Source organism: Penicillium verhagenii, assembly GCF_028828195.1.
Source record: "Penicillium verhagenii strain IBT 33310 chromosome Unknown utg000006l_segment0_segment0, whole genome shotgun sequence".
NCBI lineage: Eukaryota > Fungi > Ascomycota > Eurotiomycetes > Eurotiales > Aspergillaceae > Penicillium > Penicillium verhagenii.
In genome coordinates this window covers 2,971,058-2,983,930 of record NW_026643170.1, presented here as the reverse complement: position 1 = coordinate 2,983,930, position 12,873 = coordinate 2,971,058, and the positions used below count along the sequence as shown (strand labels likewise).

General features: G+C 46.8%; 6 protein-coding genes across 6 annotated transcripts; 2 read left to right on the top strand and 4 right to left on the bottom strand.

The window, feature by feature from the left end:
- Nucleotides 1–531: 531 nt before the first annotated feature.
- N7466_006493 (uncharacterized protein) lies at nucleotides 532–1,398 on the bottom strand (the record flags this gene model as incomplete). Its single annotated transcript, XM_057165890.1, has 1 exon — nucleotides 532–1,398. The coding sequence occupies one exon, from the start codon at nucleotides 1,396–1,398 to the stop codon at nucleotides 532–534; it is 867 nt and encodes a 288-aa protein (XP_057021489.1).
- A 1,145-nt stretch (nucleotides 1,399–2,543) lies between these two features.
- N7466_006492 (uncharacterized protein) lies at nucleotides 2,544–3,469 on the bottom strand (the record flags this gene model as incomplete). Its single annotated transcript, XM_057165889.1, has 3 exons — nucleotides 2,544–2,831; nucleotides 2,887–3,154; nucleotides 3,216–3,469. The coding sequence occupies 3 exons, from the start codon at nucleotides 3,467–3,469 to the stop codon at nucleotides 2,544–2,546; spliced, it is 810 nt and encodes a 269-aa protein (XP_057021488.1).
- A 1,603-nt stretch (nucleotides 3,470–5,072) lies between these two features.
- N7466_006491 (uncharacterized protein) lies at nucleotides 5,073–5,819 on the top strand (the record flags this gene model as incomplete). The annotated part of the gene is made up of 1 exon (XM_057165888.1): nucleotides 5,073–5,819. The coding sequence occupies one exon, from the start codon at nucleotides 5,073–5,075 to the stop codon at nucleotides 5,817–5,819; it is 747 nt and encodes a 248-aa protein (XP_057021487.1).
- A 1,318-nt stretch (nucleotides 5,820–7,137) lies between these two features.
- Nucleotides 7,138–8,539, top strand: N7466_006490 (putative acid phosphatase; the record flags this gene model as incomplete). Its single annotated transcript, XM_057165887.1, has 3 exons — nucleotides 7,138–7,335; nucleotides 7,422–8,444; nucleotides 8,507–8,539. The coding sequence occupies 3 exons, from the start codon at nucleotides 7,138–7,140 to the stop codon at nucleotides 8,537–8,539; spliced, it is 1,254 nt and encodes a 417-aa protein (XP_057021486.1).
- Nucleotides 8,540–8,959: 420 nt separating this feature from the next.
- N7466_006489 (ankyrin repeat domain-containing protein) lies at nucleotides 8,960–10,816 on the bottom strand (the record flags this gene model as incomplete). Its single annotated transcript, XM_057165886.1, has 1 exon — nucleotides 8,960–10,816. One exon carries the CDS (start codon nucleotides 10,814–10,816, stop codon nucleotides 8,960–8,962), a length of 1,857 nt encoding a protein of 618 aa, XP_057021485.1.
- A 243-nt stretch (nucleotides 10,817–11,059) lies between these two features.
- Nucleotides 11,060–11,374, bottom strand: N7466_006488 (uncharacterized protein; the record flags this gene model as incomplete). The annotated part of the gene is made up of 1 exon (XM_057165885.1): nucleotides 11,060–11,374. The coding sequence occupies one exon, from the start codon at nucleotides 11,372–11,374 to the stop codon at nucleotides 11,060–11,062; it is 315 nt and encodes a 104-aa protein (XP_057021484.1).
- Between the last annotated feature and the right edge of the window lie 1,499 nt (nucleotides 11,375–12,873).

The following is a 12,873-nucleotide window of genomic DNA, read 5'->3' as shown; positions in this document are numbered from 1 at the left end:
GTTTTGATTCTCGCATCGCGTCATGCGCCATTTTCCCAACTTCCTCTACACTGGGTGACCCAGGGTTTTGAAAGTTGTACCTCGTCACCAGAAACGACCGCATAAATCCAGCAAGTAGATATCCTATCGTTGTTGAACCGACGGGGGAATTTCCAGTTGGCGCAATACGCAGGTAATGAATGGGGAATAGGGCTTTGTTGTTTATCATGTGCCAGATGGCAAGGCATAGTTTCTCATCGGTGGCCGCGTTGATGAACAGCTCGCGGAGGACAGACAAATCTTCCATTTCAGTATTATGTATTGCGGGCTGTTTTCTGGTATCACAATCGAGATCCAGGACGAGGCTGCGAAGGCTCCGAACCCCCCCGAGAGCTTTGTATGCCTCACATCCCGCCTGGTTGCCGGACGATCTTCTGATTTGAATCCGCAATTCCTCCAGATTGACACAGATTTTTGCCATTTGGATGATATTAGAAGCGTCAATTTCGGCATATGATATTTGAGTAAATATTGGTCTTACAATCGGTCCTTTCAAAGACGGGCCATGGATGGCGAGAATTCGGTAGAGGTTGTCGACGCGGCGAAGACCGCCCAGCGCAAGATATTCAAAGGCCGGAATGCTCGTATGGCTTGGATCACATTGTCGTGATCTAGGTCAAAATTTGTCCAGGGTCGATTCACCTGCATGAAAAGTCGCTCGAGATTGGGAAAGAGTCCGGCAATTTTGATCAGCTTATGTGGGTTCCAGATACCCCCAATGCTGAGTGATCGCAGGTTTGAAAGATGACCAGCCCCCACCAGCTTGAACAGGATGGTTTCGCTTTGCTCCAAATCCAGGAGCGAAATTGATTCTAGCTGAGATACTTTCGTGGGCGTACGAGTATCGATCAGTCTTTGCCATTCTTCTTTTAACCGAGTCATTTTCCATGTCTGAACAGCGGCCTGACCTTCTAAGACAAGATGCTTTAGTCCTGTGGCGGTCACCAGAAAATAGAGCATTTCGTCAAGATCTTCCTCGCTGGCGGATCGGTTAAGATTTCTGATTAGAGGAACGGTGAGAATGCCGAGACATGGTCGTTGAAGAGTCTGAACGGTGAATTCGTAATTTTGCCAAACCTCTTTGTCAGGGTTTAATTCTTCTCGGATTTTTCCATTGAGCACACTCAAGCCAACCATTTGTCCTTCAGTGCCAAGGTTAATGATGCAATTTGGGTGATGGCGAGAAAGTGCCTGCTCCAAACCACGGGTGAACTCGTTTCCTGTGATGAAATCAAACTGCTTGAGACGATACAAACTGGAGATAAGAGACTCCACCGGTGCCCAGTCTCTATTCTTCGCAATTCGGCCGCACCGACTCATCCTACGGTTGATCAACCAATAATCCAGAAAGGAATCCATTGTTGCTGGCTCTCGTTCCGAAAGTTGATTAGTTGGCAGCTTTTGTGGCAGATCCCTTTTCTGAAGACATATGATGTATAGTCTCCGGGCGTATTTCTTGAAGTTATTTCCTCGAGAAGTTTCCAGGACTTCAGATACGGCGGCCTGCAGGCTTTTCATATCCCAGAATTTGATGGTGAGAGTATGATAGAGAATTGGCGACGCGACGCTGTAGCAACCACGACTTGCGCGGCTGAGAGCGGACAAGTCCGTGTGTGGACCATGTTGAGGGCCTCTGAGCTAATTCCTGTCAGCGTGTTTCCAAGAAAAGAGAACAGCAAGAGGTGACGCAATGTAGCGAAATACATAGAGGCTTATCTGATGCAAAAGTTCCACTGGAATGCGGTCCATTGCTTTCAGATATTGTAGTTGCTGAAAAAAAAAAGAAATGATCGATACCTGGGTAGCTGAGCTATTCCAAGTCTTGAAATAGATGGGTGAATTGGGATCGAAGTGAGCAATTGAGTGTTTGAGAGAGAGCTTGGGGGGAGATTTTGAAAGAGAGCTTGGCAGGGGGGGTGGGTTGGAGGCACCTGGTATGGCCAGATGATATGATCAACAGGTAGATGGAGAGGAAGAGAGGAAGAGAGGAAGATGAGGAAAACTTATAGTATACGTGGTATATATAAAAATTGAATCTTGTCGTGGGGCATTCACCCTCTATACATATGTGTGTGACTGAGAGAGGCTATATGAGTGCAGAGTGAATGGCTAGTAACGTAACGATGTCACAAGCAAGTGCTGGAAACAACATTGAAACGAGTGACGCACCCCAAACCAGTAAAATAGATGTTATATGTCAACCATGAAACATTGAATTAAGGCGACATCTGGAAGCTTGTAGTATATTAAGCTAGTAGTACTAAGGATTGATATTTCCAGTGATACCTTGAGCTTTAGGCCCCTCAAACGAAGCATTCGTCGCGTTTACCAAACATAAATTACATTTTTCGTCAATTCAATGTTTCTTTATAGTATATACAAGTAACTTGCCACAGCTCGGTGTACTCCATAAACTGGCGAGGTCCATCTGAAGACGGATATTCAATGACATACTGTCATATACTAGTACTTTCATAGGAAACATTCGAAGCTGACATCAAGATTTAAACGATTTTGGGAACAGATACGGCAACATAATCTTGACCTGGGCTAGTCTGGCCAAGCTGATAAGGCCTAGTCTTGAACAGTTGATTGAGGTGAATAGTCTTGAGTCCCACCACGATGAGGATTATGACAACAATCATCTCGGGAACGACGCTGAGACAGACTTGGACCGCCAAGGAGCTCAGAAACTCGGCTTCGGGTTGTTGAATTTTGAGGATGATATAGGCAACGGAATATGCGAGGCGGAGTCCGTTGAAAGGGATAGTAGCGATAACGCCATACAGAAGCTAACAGAAGCCTTATTAGTGATATGATCGATGTGCTAAGATGGAGACAACTTACAAGTGTTCCAGCGCGATATGTTGAAGCCTGCTGAAGCACATGGTTTCGGAGAGAAAGCAAGGAAAAGCCTGCGAGAAGCACCCAGGCTAGGGCTGCTAGAGTACAGCCTACCTTAGTAAGGGCGCTGGCAGGTGAGGTGGTGTACTTGGTCATGTACTCGACGACCCCAACGACATTGAGGACTGTAGCTCCGAGGACCAAAAAATGGTAAAATATTTGATAACTCCACTCCTTTTTGCGGTTGATAGTTGAATCACGCGCGAGTCTCCTATTGCAACATCGTGGTTAGTTTCCGTGTTAATCGTTTGCAAATTAGGGTGGTTACTCACGCTTCATGGAGAACTCCTGCGCATGCAAAGAGCAAAGGAGCCAGGCCGACACTTTTCAGAATCATTGTGACTTCAGCGCTCGCTAGCCCGGGCTTGATTGTCAATACATCGGTGACAAGGCGGAGGGCGCAAAAGAGCTGGAGGTAAAACCAGCCCAAAAAGCCGGGTTTCCCATGTTCAAGATTGATATAGGCAGCAGGGAATGCTAGAATAATATAGATGACAAGTTTGGCTGTAGAGAGTGCGTCGACCATTTTGAAGTCAACTTGAAATTAAGAAACTGTGGCTTCTGTCCCGGTGCGTTTCCTTGTAATTTCCAAATTGGTCTAAATGAAGTTTTTTTTTCTTGTTCACATAGGCAGCTGATTCCAGCTGGCTTCTATAAGTACCCCTTTTCATCATAGAGGCTATTTTAGTAAGCTTTAGAAATGGCAACATATGGAGCCAACATTGAGAGGCTGTGACAAGCCTGTTGATAGACTAGACCCCGTAGGGTAACTAGATCGGACGCGGGATGGATCAGTGGGGCCTGTGCCTGTTGGGGGCGGTTAAAGAGCACAGTAGCACATGGTAATATCCACCATTCGTCTTAACGCCACTTCTCCAACCTGAGGATACGAGCATGAATAGATCGCACCATCAAATCAACGCTATCCATTCATTACAGCCTCACCGTCATACATGGTGGGGGCGTAGGGGCTGAGCTGAAGGTGATTTCTACCTGAATCAGTTAAAGTTTAAGATTTTAAGCTAAGAGGAGGTTACCCGAATAGGCCTAGCCTATACTTTATTAGTGCGGCAAATTGTCACTGCCAACTTCTAAAACACGGCGCCCCCGATCACCTTTGATCCACTAGTTACTAGTAGTTAGTTAGTAGTTATCATTTAAGCATTTGATGACGACAAACCCCGTGAAAAAAATTTGTGAGGCCTAAGGTCTGGGGCTGAAAGTGGAAGCCTGAAGAGTTGTCCGCTAAGAAATGGTTGCCCGAATAGGCTTAGCTTGCTGTGATTATAGCGTCAGCATAATCTAGAGGCACAAGATCGTATTTTGCAAAAGAAGCTGAAATAAAAACCCAGACTCACGCGACAAAAATTATAAAAACCCGAGGTGATCCAGAAAAAAATCGACAATCAAACAGAGTCTTTGAAAGTACCAACCAAGCCGTCAAGGAAACCAAGTTTGGGAATTCTCTCCTCAATCCTTTATACAATCATTTCAACAGCCTTGTTCACTGTTATTTATCATATTTTGACCCCAGAACCACAATGTGTCTCTTTTTTATTCCATACCTTCTGAAGAAGAGAAAAGAAAAGAAAGCTGGAGCAATCTATGCTAGCAATGAGCAAGCACCTCAACCTGTTTCGCAGGCAAGAATGGCCCAGATGTCATCACCATCGGAACGAAACATGGCAGTGAGCCCCAAAGTCAACGTATCTGGATGATTTACAACGAGATAAAGGTACTATACAATCTAATACTTCCCCATCGTCAATCAATGATGCTAAAATCCGTTTTCCTTACCAGCCTAACTGGGCCTACTATGTTCATGCTATAAACCCCATCGCTCCGACCGACACAACAAGCACGAGATGATTAAACCGACTTCATACGAGAAAGGGAACGATATCCTCCAGCCACGAGGAAGCCAGCCGAGATTGTCAAGTCGCGACTATTTAATATACACGAAGGACCGAAACCCCAGGAATTCACAGGTGTTACTTTGGGAAACAGAAAGCAGGCTAATGTTTGGAGTTGAAAGAATGGAATGCGATTAGAGATTGCTTTTATATTTCCGCTGCCAAATCAAACAATAATGCAATACTGAATCTGAGATTCTCAAAACCCCCCATTCTATGGTTTCTCCAGTCCACCACAATATATCAACATTGTTGACCTCCCCTGAAACATACCCAATTTACGAGATTACTAGTATGTACACATTGGGAGGTATCTACGATAACAACATATATCACTTCGTCCTGATAGAATACCTTGATACTCGAATCGTCGGCGGTGTAGAGCCAGGAAATGGCACTTGTGTCCGTGGCTTTGACAACGCGGGCTTCATCACTGGTACATCAAGTGACATCTGGAACAAGGACGGGGGAGATCTAGTTTGGTATCTCAGACAAGGGGCAGCGAGCGCAACAAGCCCTACAGAGGCGGAGAAGTACGGGTTCATCATCAAGGAGTTCCTCGGCGCCACCAGTTCATCCAACTCAACCATCAAGGGACCTGCAGGCTATGACCCCAATCTTTTTTACCAGTACAACGCCGCCACATCGCCAGTTGCGAAAGACACAGGGCTGGTCATTGAGGATGGAGGAGAGACAAGCCAGAACGTACCCCTTTACCCTCTCATTCAAAAGAAGCGCAAAGTGGACGTGATCTTCGCCGTTGATTCTCTCGGATCCAACAGCTTCGAAACCGATTGGCCCACCGGCTCAGCATCGATATCCACCTACAAGCGCCGCCTCATCAATGTTGCCAATGACACTTCCTTCCCACCAATTCCAGACCTCGACACTCTCCCCAATCTTGATTACGAGACTCCGGTACCTTATACCCCGACTGCATATTTTGCTGGTTCTGAATCCTGATCTGTTGATTCCCGAAATAAACTGTGTTTCTGTATATATTACCGTATCCATACCGTATTCTGTATAAAATACGGCGCGTGCGCTGTGGAGTCTAGACCCGGACTGGAATGTACTCAGTACACGGTGGTATCTAGAACAGGCCCCTTGAGGATAACATCGAATATATGAATTCATATTCCAAAATTCCACGTTGGTACCTCTAGATACTTCAATTTCCCCAGTTTGCAAGGTTGATCCTCGGTGGTCCACTCGTATGCGTCGTAATGGCTTCGGGGAAATGCCCATTTGTGTGATGGGTCCCAGAGAATCGAAGCAATTCTTCACCTTCGAAATTCCATGCATTTGAGCTAACTTCAAACATCGTTGGCCCTTCATGGGTTCATGTAGGTCCAACTAAGCCACGTGGGTGTCGAATATTTCCAAGGTTCTAATCTGATAAATGGTGGCGGTCCTGCTAAGATGACATTTTCAAAGTGGCTTTCTCTAGTCTGCACTTAGGATGGTGTCGGAAATTATTGTGTGTATATTGTGGCAACTTCAATGCTGGGATACGGGGACCCGACGGGGCATGTATATCAGCGAAATTGAAATGTTATTCTGTAAATTACTCTGCAGCTTGTCGATGAATAATCGATAACGAGATGTCGCATATCAACATTCAAATGGATGCTTTATTTTAGGGCGAAAAATGAACAATTAACATTAAGTCTCCATTGTTTACATTGATACTAGTATACATAGGAGTGGACCGTACGTTGCAATTTGCTGGTAAGGCCGGCACATTCCGCTTGGTACGTCTAGAATTATTCTAGATGTCAGCCACGCGGCATCGTTTGTTTATCTCGTGCTTCGATGTTCCCACGCTTGTGCCCGATGTGATGTAGTATCGGTCCTTCACCCAGCCAGTCATGCAGCATCAGATCGGAACGTGCAAGGTACCGGGCCCCACCCACTTCAACCCCCCACCAACCACAACAAACGTATAGTGATGAAATCCCCCACTTCTTTCCAATGCGCGCATTTGCCCATAGGCACACGGCCAGTCAGTCTCCCCCGGAATGCAACGTGCTGCAAAAACGGCGCCCTGTCCAGATGTACGTGTCTTGGCGTATATCTTGGCGGAAGTCTTGGCGGCGGCGCCTCCAGGCTTGTAAGCGAAGGGGGAAATATGTGTACCGGATGAGGTCTTCTGGCCGACTGGTATTCTCCGCATTACCCGCGTGAGATATAAGATCCTGTGCAGCGCCGGGCTGATCACTTCTCTTTTCTCTCTCCATCGACTATTACTCCCCGATCGTGAAAAGACACATCCGAAGTCATGTTCACTAAGCAGACTCTGTCCGCCTTTGTTAGTGCTTTGGCTCTGGCCTCGGCCAAGACCATCTCTACCAGCGATGAGTACCCTACCGCTGCGGAGATCGCTGCCTCCCAGGCTTCCGTCTTGCCCTACTCTCCCGTCTCCAACGTGAAGGGTCTGGCTTTCGACCGCTTCGCTCAGATTTGGATCGAGAACACCGTGAGTGGTCCTGACCATTAAGCGTCAATTGATCTGATACATCACATTTCTACGCGTCTGTAAGCCCAGCAACTAATTTCTTCAAGGACTACCAAACTGCTGCCGATGATAAGAACTTTGCCAAGCTGGCCAAGGAGGGTATCCTTCTGACCAACTACTTCGCATTGACTCACCCCTCGGAGCCTAACTACGCCGCTTCCGCTGCCGGTGAGAGCTTCGGCATGGACAACGATGACTTCCACCAGCTGCCTGCCAACATCTCCACCATTGCCGATCTCTTCGACACCAAGAAGATCGCCTGGGGCCAGTACCAGGAGGACTTGCCCTACGCCGGCTACCAGGGCTACCGGTACCCCGAGTCCGGATCGAACGCGTACGTGCGCAAGCACGACCCGCTCATCCTCTTCGACTCCGTCACCAACGATGCTGTGCGCCCTCGCCAGATCAAGAACTTCACCACCTTCTACGAGGATCTTGAGCACGAGCGCATCCCCCAGTACATGTTCATTACCCCCAACATGACCAACGATGCCCACGACACCAACATCACTGTCGCTGGTGACTTCATCGCCAGCTTCGTTCCTCCTCTCCTGAAGAACGAGTACTTCTCCAAGGATGGTCTCATCCTGGTCACCTTCGACGAGTCTGGAAACTACTCCGTCCCCAACCGCGTCTACTCCTTCCTCGTTGGCGGTGCCGTTCCCGAGCACCTGAAGGGTACTACCGATGACACCTTCTACACCCACTACAGCATCATTGCTTCCCTCTCTGCTAACTGGGGTCTTCCTTCTCTCGGTCGCTGGGACTGCGGTGCCAACCTCCTCAAGCTCGTTGCCGAGAAGACTGGTTACACTAACTGGGAGGTTGATTACGATAACCTCTACATTAACGAGACTTACCCCGGCCCCCTGTCTGATGATGACTACTCCACCTACGAGCCTCTGTGGCCCATCCCTGCCACCACTGGTACCTGCAGCGCTGGCCACGGCATTGCCGATGTCGTTAAGCGCACTTGGAAGGGCCTTAAGGAGACCTTCGACTACACTTCTCCCATTCCTTCTGACCCCAAGTCTGGTATCAACTCTGGTATCAAGTACTGGCGCACTGTGGTACGTTATTTTATTTCCTTTTTACTGTTTTTACGCCGATCCGTTACTGACTAGCTTTGCAGAAGGGAAAGAAGACTACTCGCACTACCGCATAGGTGATCTGTCTGAGAGGCAGTTGAAAATAACGATAGACGCCTGGGACTCCACATTCCATTATCGCAGCTTATATAAGTAAATATTAATCAATCTAACACCAATTCTATTGCTGCCTGTCAGGTATCTTCTGGAGTCATTGCTATAAACTATGTGGAAGATATAGTAGGGTTGAAAGCATCGAAGTTCGATGTTGAAGCTTTTACCAGGGGAGAACAAGCCCCGAGGCCCCACTTGACCACGGGATCCGTCAAATCGTCAAATTATGTGCCACGTGCGGTGGAACACTAGAGGTTATGCCACCTGCACTGCCCAGGTGGACGAGAATATTATATCAAATATCTTATTATAGGTAGCTTGCGTTCAAAGGTGGACTCTCCTTCTCTCTATTTTGTCTCTTCTCCACTCAATTATGACCTGACTCAACTTTGTCTCTCCTCTTCTGTGAGATGTAACTCCTGACAAGCCCTCTCAGCTTCGCGTAACATCTCAACAATCTCAGGCTTGCTACCCCTGAACATTTTAACAGCCTCCAGAGGCGTATTGCCCCAAATGTCTTTGTCAACTTTGGCACCTGCGTTCAGCAGTATTTTGACAACATTCGTTGACCCGTTAATAGCAGCGCATTTTAACGCAGAATGGTTCATGTGATCTCTTAGCTCAAAACTAGCCCCCCTTTCAAGAAGCAGCTTGACCATATTCTCGTTGCCATTCTCAGCGGCGAGAATTAGTGGAGTCCGACCAAAGAAACCCTTTGTATCTATTCTAGCTCCCCTTTCAAGGAGCAGCTTGACAATATTCTCGTTGCCTTTCTCAGCGGCAAGATGTAGTGGACTCTGATCACTAGAATTCTTTACATCAAGTTCAGCGCCCTTGTCGAGGAGCAGCTTGACGATATTCTCGTTGCCTCTCCAAGCGGCGAGATGTAGTGGACTCTGACAAACGAGACTATTTGTATCAATTCTAGGTCCCCGTTCAAGGAGCAGCTTGACAATATTCTCGTTGCCTTTCTCAGCGGCAAGATACAGTGGAGTCTCATCACTAAGATTCTTTATATCAAGTTCAGCGCCCTTGTCGAGGAGCAGCTTTACTATATTCTCGTTGGCTTTCTCAGCGGCGAAATGTAGTGGACTCCGATCAAAGTCACCCTTTGCATCAATTTTAGCGCCCCTGTCGAGGAGCAGCTTAACGATATTCTCGTTGCCATTCTCAGTGGCGATAATCAGTGGAGTCTGGCCGTTGACATTCTTTGCATCAATTTCAGCGCCTCTATCAAGAACAAGGTTCACAGTATCTTCCAAGTTCCCACTGCTACCAGCCATAAACAATATTTTCTGTCTTTGATCATCATTGAGCTCAATGTCCGCGCCCCTGTCAAGGAACAGCTTGACAACAGCCTCATGCCCATTCCTTAAGGCCAGTAATAGTAAGCTCTGAAACTCCATACTCTTCACATCAGATCGAGCCCCTCTCCTCAGTAATGTCTTCACAAGCTCTAATTTCCCGTTCTCAATGGCACATTCCAGGGGGGTTGGGTCAAACCTGTCAGCTCTTGCTTCTATGTTGACATCACTTCGTGTCAGGAGCAACCATACAAGTTCCTCGTCCCCTGATGCGGCGGCCTTGAAAATTGCTGTTGGATCTCCAAAGTTCATGAGTTGTGCGAGCACATCATTAGAGTATACGTGAATCTGAAAAGCAGGAATTCTTTTGTCAAGCTTCCACCTGCGTGTCATACGACCACCTTCGACGCATATCCTCCTAACCGGGTACTGGAATGGATTGAACTTTGTAAGATCGACTTGGTGGAAATTTCCATGCCCAACTCTCTGAAATTGCTCCATCGTCAAGTAACAATCTTTCAGATAAATTGCAATCATCTTGTTCTCCTCCTGTATGTCTTTGCAGTGGAGAATTGCCAAGCCCAGGCCCTGAGGACCCATACCTATGAACCGAAGTTCTAGATGAATACCCATGCTGCTAAACGTAATAGGGCTGCCAAGAGAGGTGGCTCTGAATGGTTCGGTTTGAATGATATTGTAAGATTCGGCGAAAGCTGCCGGAGAGGAAGCTAACAACCCAGTATGATGCTCTTCATGATCCTGTCTCCACGCAAAAATGGTATGATCATTTGACACTTTAATGATTTCTTCCTGGAGCCGCACGAAGGCCGTTTCTCGCTCTCCATAGATCAATGGCATGTAGATGCCAAACAATCCCATCAAGCTGTATGCGCGGTCCTCGATTCTGGTTGTCTCTCTCTTTGAAGCCCAAGACATTCTTTGAGCAACACTGAACATTTCGAGATGGGCATCCCCGGAGAAAATTTCAATTGGTATGCGGGTACAATTGAACAGAGTCTTTTGAAAGTATTCCTTGCTCCCCAATTCTTGCCATGAATCGTTCAGAAACATGACATTTCTGGGAGCGATCAGTTCTTGGAGTGTCCATCCTCTGGTAAACCACTTGCTGTCCTCGAATCGACATTTCGATGGGACGTCTGCCAGGTACGTAAAGCATACTTAGGCCTCCTCGTACCATCGGTACATAGAGTTGATCGCCTCGGAAAGTTCTGCGCTGCTTGTCTTGTCGATGCAGCACGTATCTATCCAAACGTAGTTGAATCCGCTGGCCAAAGCGAAAGTGCAGCAATTTTCGATCTTGTAAAATCCAGTCTTGCTCTTCGCCCGGGCTCCGTCTCCCTCCATGTCCTGAAGAGTAACTTCATCTTCTCCCCAGGTATGTGACAAGATGGCATATGGTGGGGTTTTGTAGTTGGTGAAGATCTCAATTTCGAAGTTCCCCGCATTTGACTGGGTAGTTTTGAGCAAACGCATTATTTCGGCTTGCACGGACTCTCCCGTCGACTAATTGATGAATGGCTCGGTTGAGACAAAATCCCTGCTGTAGAGATCGGAATAATAATAGATGATATTGTGATGAACGATCTGTTGGTGATAATAGGAGGCGTTGAAATCAATCGATTCGTCGCTTCAGCCATACTGAAGTGAGGCGTAAGCGCTAAGCTGAAGCCTGAGAGTCTAGAATCTTGCCAGTTTTCGCCAATCAAGGCAACAAAAACAAACTATAGAGCATCAGAGCAAGAGACCGGTGATTGGTGAGATTCAACTTGTTTTTTTTTTTTTTTTTTTTTTTTGTTGTTGCCCGAAATTATGCTGGTGAATTGTGACTTGTCACTTCCGAATTCGGACCTCCGAAGCTCCGACTCCTGAGGCTGTGACCTCCAGCCACACTGGTAGTACTTCTATCTCGATCTCAGATAAAATCGACTTGGCAGGGTCAACTCCAGATGTCAGATAGATGATTTTGAATACCAAAGAAAACGACTTTTACCTTCAGATTACAACATTGAACAAATAAGGCAACGCTACCCAGAAGGACATTGGGGAAATTGAAATTTTACACAGTATGAATAGCATAGGTATCTCGTCGCCTGATCGGGTACTTCGGATTCTCAAGTGTTAATCGTTCTTAATTTTCACCTAATTGACATCATCGGTTTCTAGGAATCTCCGTGTACAAGGCTTGGTTTTGGCGAATCACCATGAAGATTCCATTTAATCGCTTAGAAATGGGGGAAATGGAACGAATGGAACGAATGGAACGAATGGAACGAATGGAACGAATGGAAGAAATGAAAGAAAGAGGCAACATTCAATTCCGAACTCAGTATATCTCAGAGGGCCGACGAATCACGAATGCAGCAAAAGTGGGCGCGTCGGGGGTCGGGTTGAAACTTGAGAGAAAGAGTTGTTGTCAGAGATCCAATATCCACACACACCCTTACATACTGCCACATCCCACTTTCCAATCAGGATAGTCTTATGGGCAATGAAGAGCCCTACTTAGCAAAGATGGCGTGGTAGCATGTAAAGCGGGTGTGTAAAGATACTCAAGTGTAACTGACCAGGTCAGCCAAAATAAAGATTGCGCGGGCACTAGTCTTCCTAAAAGGGAAGGGTTAAGTGTGAACGGTGCTTCAAATTCGAGACCAACCTTAAATATTTGCTTTCCCAAAAGACCTTGTAATAGATTTCTATTTTATTTTACTCAAGCGCTCGCATTCTTTATCGATGTCCATTCCAAATTGCATTTGTGGTCGTTTCCCACAAGGCATGGTTTTCCATGGCATGCAAGGATATACAGGTACATGGAACGCGAGCAGACCTCAACACCGGAGAATATCCGCAATCAGAGCTAACATGCCAAACAGTCAATCCAGCCATGCTAAGCCTCTCACTCGATGTCGTTCATAATTCCACCAGTATATACCCGCCTCACGATACCTGTGCCGGTTTGCATTGTACCAATCGAT